At 38.1% G+C, this 9900-nt stretch overlaps 1 protein-coding gene across 2 annotated transcripts; it reads right to left on the reverse strand.

The window, feature by feature from the left end:
- Window positions 1-266: 266 nt before the first annotated feature.
- On the reverse strand, window positions 267-3952 carry LOC116199218 (glucan endo-1,3-beta-glucosidase 8). Of its 2 annotated transcripts, XM_031529503.1 has the most exons (3): window positions 3090-3950; window positions 1248-1515; window positions 267-1088 (listed from the first exon to the last, which is right to left on the reverse strand). In XM_031529503.1, the coding sequence occupies exons 1-3, from the start codon at window positions 3437-3439 to the stop codon at window positions 381-383; spliced, it is 1326 nt and encodes a 441-aa protein (XP_031385363.1). In that variant the 5' UTR covers window positions 3440-3950; the 3' UTR covers window positions 267-380. The 2 variants fall into 2 exon arrangements, with proteins under 2 accessions (XP_031385363.1, XP_031385362.1); XM_031529502.1 differs by having other exon boundaries at window positions 267-1515; window positions 3090-3952.
- Window positions 3953-9900: the final 5948 nt, after the last annotated feature.

Raw genomic sequence — 9900 nt, forward strand, 5'->3', positions numbered from 1 at the left:
CCGATCTGGATTGATATTAATATTAGCAATTTTTACCGCCTATGATGATACGCTAGAATAAGTATTTTAAAAAATTATAGAATCCCACTCATATTATTGAATGAGTTTGTAATCCAACCGAACTTAGGATTAGTTTTCGAAAACATTGATACCGCATATCGACTATAATGAAGATCGACCTTACTGATCGTATTTGAATTATAAATGTTCTCTTAGTTGAGTATTAACGTCGTGACAATTAAAAACGATGAGATAATCCACGCTAATTGCTAAGCATGAATTGGAAATGCCTAATAATAAGTCTTTACAGTATAGTCCTGTCTCTACAACCAATTAACAAAAATTAGTCAATCAACAAGAACTAAACCTGCAGGATAATCCTAACTAAAAAATGCAAAAGATATGCAAATCATCACATAAGCTATTAGAACAACAGCCCGGAAAATGCCTGATAGACTGTGGCACCAGAATCTTGGATGAGCCGATGAGATCATTACCGGGAACCGGCAGTTCTCATCGGACGGATCATGATCGGTCACGACGGCCAGACCCAAGAAATCGCACGCCCACTCTTTCTGATCATTCATCTGGTAGTACATGTTGAATGCATATGATGCATTTCCTTCCTCGGTCAGGTGATTGCAAGAGGAGCCATAGCCAAGGGCCGTACAATCGGATAAGCTACAAGCATAGTCTACGGTATTGGGCAGTAGGTGCGATAGTTCACCGCCCTCCGGGTTGAGAATGCACCACTTATTCGGCAAGTAGGGCACACCCTCGATTGCAACTAGCCCCGTGGCGTTCCCGGACCCCGAGAGATCAAGCTCGTACTTGGGCTTCCCGTCGAACTCAAAGATCCCCCAGTGCCTCTCGAAGGTCCCGGGGGCAACACTCTTTGCGTCCTCGTCCAGCAGGCTGAAGAGGTAAAAGTCAATGGCTCCCTTCCGGGCAGGTGTTCCGGTCCCGCTCAGGGCGCGCCGGATTAGGCCCTGGTTGAACCTCTGGGCATTGTGGATGTTTGCATTCTTATCGCCATCCGTAGGCCACCCGACTTCCCCAATTATGATCTCCATATCCGTGTAACCAGCCTTGTCGAGAGCAAACACCAGGGTGTCGAAATTAGCATCGAACACGTTCGTGTAGACCAGGTCCCCATCCCTGATGGGCTGGGCCAGTCCCTCAAAGAAGGCGAACTCCACTGGGAAATAATCATTTCCATATAAGCTCAGGAACGGGTAAATGTTTACCGTAAAGGGCGAGTTGATCCGGTACAGAAAGTGGATGATCTCTATCACATCGTCCCGTACTTCCGCTCGGAAATCACCTGAGGACGGGACAGGGCTCGATGCTGGGGAGTTGTAAACGTCAGCATTTAAGGGCACGGTGGCCTTGACCTTTGTCTCAAGGTCCGCCTTGTGGAGTGCTTCGTATATGTTCCGAAGGGCGGGCAACGTGTATGGTATGTAGGTGGCATTGTAGGTTTGCAAGAACGGTTCATTGCCAACCGCGATGTATCTGTAAGGACATATACATATATAACGCTTGAGGTCCACGAAGAATGAACTGTATTGTTATCTACAGCAAATTTTATCCAGCGAATATCGACACGGGACATACTCCGCTCGTAATGCATTGAGATCAGTTTCCCTTAGTATTATAGCTGTAAACTGAGGTCGTTCGATAATTTTCTCTGCAGCTGATCGTTTTACAGTTGGAGGTACAAGATGCATGAGAGAGCAAAATGAACGAAACAAGCATGACTTCCAGCAGAAGAGTCAATATGACATTAGGCTTCGTTTTTTTTTTAAAAAAATAAAATATCTTATTCAACTCTATTCTTCACAAATTAAATAACGATCATTATTTTTTTTACTTTTTTTTAAAATTTAATAATAAATTCTCTCACATACTTTTTTTCTAACAATTTTTATAATCAATTTTTTAATAATAAATTCTCCATATACTTTCACATCTATATATATAAAATATTTTTTTAATAATAAACTTTCCATATACTTTCATATATATATATATATATATATATATATATATATTCTCACATATCAGCATATTTATCAACACTTGCAATCTTTGTACAAAATTAAGTTGAGTTAAATTATTATCTAACTCGAAAATTAACTGTAAGCTAATTTTTCTATAGCTTGCAAATTTATAATTATTTATATCATACTATAATATAATGGTGTAAAATTCAGCTGGCTGTTTTCCCAATAATTTTATTATCTTTCTGGGGTCATCTATTAGAAGGACAAAAGCGGCTTTTATATGTCTCTTTTATTTATCAAAAGAAGGCTTTATTTTTTTTTAAAAAAAAGATGTCTGTATAAATATATATTATCTCTATATTTCTGCTCTTTTAAAAGCTTAAACTTTCTAATTACTTGTCAAAAAAGAAATCTTAAAAATGGAAAGCAGATTAAAAAATATGTATCTTTACTCGTGGAGAAAAAGGAAGATATTAGTTATTAATTGCTTTTAGTGGAGATAGGTTCGAATAATAAAGACATATATACTCTGTGCTAATGCTAAAGATGGAAGAAAGCTCTTATCATCTAATAATAAAAAAAGGATAAATTCTCTACCCAAAAAATAAAAAGGAAAATGCACCCAGAAAAAAAGAGGAAATCGAGTAAATTATTTCTGAAAATCCATTAACTAATTATATATATGCAATTACAGGGAAATATATATACTTTCATAAATTGTAATTGCATCATCATAAGCATGGTGGAAGCCATTATTATTATTATTCTTTGGAGTATAATTATTTTAAAGTCATTATTTTATGTTCTTGCTATACTCGTTAACATTGCCAACGTTTTCTCCAGTTTCTTGCATCAAGTCATAACTATGATTTTCGAAATGCAGAAGATCCCCTTGTGATTTGGACAATTTGTCCAGATATAGATATTCTTTTGCTAGGTTTTGATTCCGAGATGCAAGCTTCTTCATATTTCTTCTATTGCTTGTGGAAAACGAGTGGCTGTATACTTTGACGACCACTCCGGGTTGCAAACGAGGCAATGGAGCATTCTATGAATGAAGAAGAGAGTTAAATAATACTTAACTTGATATTGACTCCACCCCAGTACTTGTATCGGGTGACATTGGCCTCGACCCAGGAGACGGCGTAGCTCATGTCCTCACTCATCTTCTTCAGCATGTAGTTCGGGATAGCAATCATGACTTCGATGTCTGACCCAATAAGGGCTTCCAAGATCCTCTCGTCGGCCTCGAACAGTTTCAGTTTTGTGAACCCATTCTCCTTCAGCATCCTCACCACCTTGTCGGGGGGGAGCTGGTGGGTCGCCATTGTTCCCCAGTTGACCCCAATACCCGATGCCTCGACTGAAAAGAAGACGAAGATAAAGATGATGTTAAGGAAGAGGAAGCAGATGATTGTTAATTTTCTAGCCATGATCTGTTCTTCCCTTCTTGGCTAAGCACAGAGAGAGAGGTGGGAGGAATGAAGAAGCTACTTTATGTTCAAACAAAGACCATATTATATTTTGCATGACTACTTATAATCATGTGAAAACCACCATTTCCTTCAAGTGTATATGTTAGTTAGAGCAATGACACACACTTTTTATGTAATGAAATTATACATATATCGATATATACAGGCCACAAAATACTTTCACTGTATTTTTTGTATGAAAAGTCTATTCACCGACGGAACAGTTTACTAATTGCACTATACCTTATAATTCAGTTAAAATTTTAACATCCTATTTTATAGTTCTAGAACACGGTAAAATTTCCTCATGACTTTCTACCAAAAAAAAAAATTTCCTCGTCACTTTTTCCCCGACTCTTCAAAAAACTAAACACGAAGCCCTCTCATGTAAAGTGCAATCGAAAAATAATATCTCTCCCTCAATTTTACTTATCCTTAAAAGAGTGAAGATAAAAAATATCAGAAGACGGAATATGGGGAATGTGAATAGAATATGCCCCGAAGAAAAGATGCAAATAGGATCGATCACTAGCTATGTAATAATGTGTCTATATATATTACAAGGATAATATACACAGCGAGAATTAATGCAAAGACTAATCAAGTCAAGGAAGACCAATTATATAAGGATTGCTTGCATAATGGAATTAACTGGCTGTTTCTATTTTTTTTTCTTTTTTTGAAGAAAAATATGTTTATCGGGTCACAAGCTTTACAGCATTGATCTACGTGTTCCATTGCTGATTCCATCTCCCTGTCTTTTATATTTTGACACCCCTTATCTTTGTCTTCCCTTTTTGGCCAAAAAGCTCAAACTTTCATCGTCACAAAAAGAAGAAGCCGCCTCGCCCATTGGTGCAATTCCCAATTGATGGAAAGGATAACACAGATAATTCACGAGGTTGTGATTTAAGAGTTAATAGAGCTTCCAGCATGGACTTTATATGTGATTTAAAGCTTTTATAATCCATTAGCATTTTTATGGTTTTATGGTTTGGGTTAAGATGATATCCAAGCGGGGATCAACCATGAGAATATTGTTTAATAGATTCAAATTCACTAGAAACACATATAGTCGGCAGTAAGCCAATGCCAAAACGGAGAGTTAGCCTTGCAGTGACAAGCTCTCACAGTTTCAAGCGTGCCAAACTATTGAAAATTAATGTTTGAAAATGTTAATTAGTGTTGAGATATCTTGCATTAAGCTCGGAAATTTGAAGGTTTGGAGCAAGAAATCTCAGATTCTGCTGAGATTATATTTCGTATGTTTTACATTTTGTGTAAATCATAATGTCTTCAAAAGAAAAAATATCATCCGGAGAGATATTATGATATTTCTAGAGATATGAGTATGTGTTCTTTTGAGGTTTATATATATTAGAAGCACCTCCTATATATGGGGTATTCTGGGGATGGTGAGAGAGGGTCTGGAATCACGATAAATTTTAGAGGTTGTGATTTAACGGTAAATTAAGCTTTTATTCAGGACTTTATACATGGTTTAAGGATTTATAATATATTAGAAGTACCTCGTGGTCATGTCAAGATGATGGCCAAGCTGGGATCAACCATGAGAATGTGATTCAATAGATTCAAATTCACTAAAATGACATCATACTAAGTGATACAGAGAGTTAGCCTCGCGGTCACAAGTTCTTTCAAAATCAAGCATGTGAAATTACTAAAATGATTGAATATGTTATGTATGAAGATACCATCTTACCCGTTAAGACAACGAAATTTGTGCCCGACCTCGGATTAATTAAGGTCCTTAAGTGCTTGATGAAAGGGCCTGAGATTGTGGAAAGTAGCTTTGCCAAGATTCCCTGCAAAGGGGCTACCTATATGAATGTAGAAAGAGATCTCATGAACAATATCAAATTCCTAGCTTAATTTACTTTATTTGGCAAGCCATATGAATGGGTTCAGTTGGATCTGTCCCACTTTAATTTATTTTTCTTTTTATTTTCACATATTTCTTAAAAAAAAAAAGAATCTTTAGTATTTACTTAGTGCGATGGTGTAACGCATGTAGGCGCTGACATGGCACTAAAATATGCTTAGTCAGCACGAACGCAACTCATAAAAGGTGCCCCGTCACATCCAGTAAGAGTGTCGAGCATGTCTGATTGAAGTATTATTGTATGACCGTTGGAAGGATACATCAACTTATGGAAATGATTATACAAGGAGTTGGCTACTTTCGGTTACAAAGGAAACTCATGGGCCTAGTACATTGAAATAGAAATTCTAAATATCTAATAAAGGGGCACGGATAGTCCCATTGGATATCGAACTTGATACTTCTTGATCACAAGGCGAGAGGTGCATCACCGTGCTATTCTCCCCCTTGATAGGAGTTGGTTGCTTTGATAGTGTGGATACGATCGGAGAAATGTATAGCACAAGCACGGAATAATGAATCATGTTTCATTTTGTCCCTACTCGTGTATGCTTTATGGGCTGATGAGTGTCGCACAAGTATCATCCGTAAAATTTTGATCCGAATCAAAGGTTCAGGAGGAGGAAAATGCGCTAATAACGTTAGTTCCTGATGAAAACCTTAGAGCAGTACAGAATTGATCTGCAGCACCCTGATGAAATAACGATTCTTCCCGAGCAAATTGCAATGTGAGGACTTGACCGTTCTTTTTTTTTTTATATTGGAAAAATGCTAATGGAATTGGAAGGTTTCAGTTTCCAGGAAAGACGAGATTCACCAAAAAGCAAGAGTCGAAGAATCAAAAGTTATACCGACCATCAATGATTGCCGAGTCTACTTCGAGTCAGCCTATGGAATGAGACATTGCAGAAGATTCCAGTGTTTGGGAAAGTACCAAGTTTTGGAAATTTATACCGATACGTTACATAACTATGCGATGCTTTACGAGCCTTCTTTCCATGGGTGACAGTGAAAAGTGCAAATATGACCGCATGAGGAGGAACATTAACGGTGCATTTGGTTTCAGAGTTAAAGTAATTTTGATTTTGATTGTAAAAAAGGACAAATGTTGTGTAGTGTGTTGAATTAAAGTTAAAGTTAAAATTTTTGACATAGAAAATGTATATTTTTATTGTGCAATGGATTGAATTAAAATTAAAGTTAAAATTTTTATGATTTTAACCCTGAAAATAAACGTGCCTTTCGAGTTCAAAGATCACATCAGATCATTACAAAAGCCAGAATAGTGCTAAACTAGCCGCATACCGCACTCACCTTGAATTCAGATTGAAGCATGCACCCAGACACTTTTTTTTTTTTTATAAGATGACATGGTTTGGTCCTTCTTCCCAGTTTCGTATATGGACCATTTTTGAGAATAAAGGATAGTAAATAATGATCGATTTAACTAATATACTGTTTGCGCCATGATTGCTAGAATCGTGATTCGAATCGTAAAATGATTTTACGATTTAAGGAGTGACTAGCGATTTCGATTCCATGACATGAATCGGGAAGGTAGAATCGTGGCTGAATCTCGATTCGAATCGCAGAATCGGACCGATTCTACAATTCTGGTTTTAACCCAAAGTTATATGCCCCCTTCTCTCCCGCATCATCTCTCTCATTATGCAACAGTATTGCTCATTGGTTCTCTTATTTTATGAAAAGTTTGAAACTTATTTTTTGACTGTAAGTGATAAGGACCTGAAAATTTCTGAAACTGTTTCGAATTGAGTTCTGATCAATTCCTGATAGCCGTCTAGTTTGAGATAACTTAGGCTGTAATTTTTTTCAACTTTTTTAGGTGCAAAGAACAATGATTCCAAGAAAGGACAAACCGAGAATAAGTTCGGGAGGAAAAGCAACTTCGCCTACAGGATCCGTGATCATAGTATTATATCAATTTTCATTGGAGGTTGTTATAGGAGTAGCACTTTCTTGTGAAGACTAAACACCATCAGATTATGACAAACCACGCAACAAAATTTATCATTTAATGTTTACTTTTACTATTTCTGATATGAGATTTGGCATATATTTATATATGTTTTTTTTAAATTACAGGTAAAATCTTTCAATTCACGATTCCACAACTCTCAACTGATCATAGATAGAATCACGATTCTAACGGCCTTGGTTTGCGCCATCCAGAATCTTTCTCGAATGAGATTTTGAACTCCGCACTAAAGCTAAACATGAATGTATATATATATTCAGGAGCCATTTGACTAGGAAGACCTCGACACGAATTCGATAGAAGGTGAGTAGGATCCATTTCAATTGATCAAAGGAGCTCATCATAAGTCAATTACACTAATATGCTCAGTTGACATTTGCACGATAAGATGATGAAAATATCATCTCTCTCATGACAGAAAATGATGAGGACATCATGAAATGTACAAAATGCTGTAACAAATCTGTCAATTCCAATGCCCAGAAATTTTTAAATCTGCCCCTTATAACCGCTCTGATATTGCGATACCCATAACATACCGTGTTTCCTCCCTTCGATTTGGAACTTCACGTTCATTCTTCACTTTCCACCCTCGACACAGATGACGGCGCCCAAATCCGCGAGATTGATTTTTTCAACAAAGCTGCAGGCTTCTTTATGATCATCTGCATCCACGAGGTACGTTCCAATCTCTTCGGGCCCATGATTTTTTGGTCCAGCCCAGAACATTAGGCTGCGCGAATCCCCGGACTCGCGAGCCAGCCCATGTAGCTTCCCGTTCTGGCTGCTATCCTCCTAAACAACTTGAGGACCACGGAAGCAGAAAATTGCAGGGTATTCCATATGCAGACCGAGCACAGCAGAATCCAAGTAGTTTGCCATCGAAGTGATCATTATCAGTCGTCGGACGAGTCATGATCTTCCCAGCAGAGTAGCATGTAGACGCAGCGGCCGAGGATGTAGAACCGGGTCTTCTGCTGCTTCACCATCAAGAGGCACTTCCTTCTGATGCCTGCAGACTTTCTTGGACGGTGCTTGGGAGCTGAGAAAACGCAAGGAGAAGACATGGTGGGGGACAGTTGAAGACGGCTGGGATGGGATAAGGGGACTGGGGGAGTATATATAGGATGGATGGCCGGAGGAGGTTGGGGCCTACTACTTCAACTGTGGTCCCCACTTTAGGAGTTTGTCATCTCATCCAAAAAAAATTCTAGCACCAAAAAGACAAATATGTCCCTACCAGCCCTTTGGCAGGCATTTTTTATCAGCCTAAGTAAGGTACTTTCTAAGGACGATTAGATGTCACGATTCCTACACTACCTATACTAGGAGGTCATAATGGGAGTCGGAGGTCAATGATATGCCGAGCCGTGCTTCTTTTCCTTCGCGTAAGAACATTCGAGCTGCAACAGCGAACACGGTCCACTTGCTATTGTACTAGTACATGCTAAAAACGTAGATATTTATATATATGGGAGAAGGGCTAAATTGGTCATTTTGAGGCATCAATAAGTTGGTCAAAGAACAAACGGCGACAGTGTTTGAAGAGTGAAAAGGACTGGGGACGAGGAGAAGCCGTGTGGGGAAGCTTCATAGCCACCCCCGCCGGGGGGGGGGGGGTCCACATGGCTTCATACCCACGTGGCATTTCTTGTCCTTATATAATTTTACCAACGTGCTTATTTGAATCTATGTGTGTATTTATTATTTCATTTATTATTCCATAGGCAGCAGCCCACTAGATGCTAGTGTGAGACCACTAGGTTGTCGGGTTTGCGGCTCTTGGTCGTCTGTTGGTTAAGTACTGCTACTATCTCAATCCCAACCAACTTCTCCCGAGAGTTCTTGACGGTATTTTTATCATTTGTAGACGAAAAAATTACACGTATAATATTTTAAAATTTTTAACTCAATAAAATTAGCCTAATAATGATCAAAGAATGCGCATTCCTTGGAGAAGTTTCAACTTCGAGTCATTCCAAGAACATGTAAAAAAATATTTCCTATTAAATCACATGTACGGCTACAGTCAAATTAACTTATCTCGTGAACTTATAAAGTGTTTACAAAGAACGTGAAATTAATCGAATGAAATTCGAAAGGCTTCGTTATAAAATGCTTATATGAAAAATTTCACCATATAATATATATTTAGTGATATTTTCACCAGATTAGATAAAATTTTAAAATTTTTTCACGACATAACACCACGATAATCTTTCATCATATATTTAACGAAAAGCTTATGTTGCCGACGAGGTGAATATTGTGTCGGTATTGGAGATAAATAGGATGGCAAATCTCCTGCATTTGTGCGTCGTGTCGTGAGAAATTGAAAATCTCCCGCCCGCCGTTCGATTATTTTCACGTTATTAATGATTGATCGCGATTTTCAATGGGAAATCAATCTAGATTCTAGAAGCCACATCCCTAGGCGGGCCCCACCTTATCCTCAAATTGATTATTCACTGCATCCGGACTAGTCCAAAAGCCAGGTCGAAAGTCAAACTAAATTAG

Source organism: Punica granatum, chromosome 3, assembly GCF_007655135.1.
Source record: "Punica granatum isolate Tunisia-2019 chromosome 3, ASM765513v2, whole genome shotgun sequence".
Lineage (NCBI taxonomy): Eukaryota > Viridiplantae > Streptophyta > Magnoliopsida > Myrtales > Lythraceae > Punica > Punica granatum.

Bases quoted from the DNA above. Each gene is read 5' to 3' on its own strand.
- LOC116199218 (XM_031529502.1), bottom strand. From the start codon at position 3,439: ATGGCTAGAAAATTAACAATCATCTGCTTCCTCTTCCTTAACATCATC. The intron at 1,516-3,089 runs GTTAAGTATTAT...ATGTCCTTACAG, and splicing joins TGGGGTGGAGTCAATATCAA to ATACATCGCGGTTGGCAATG.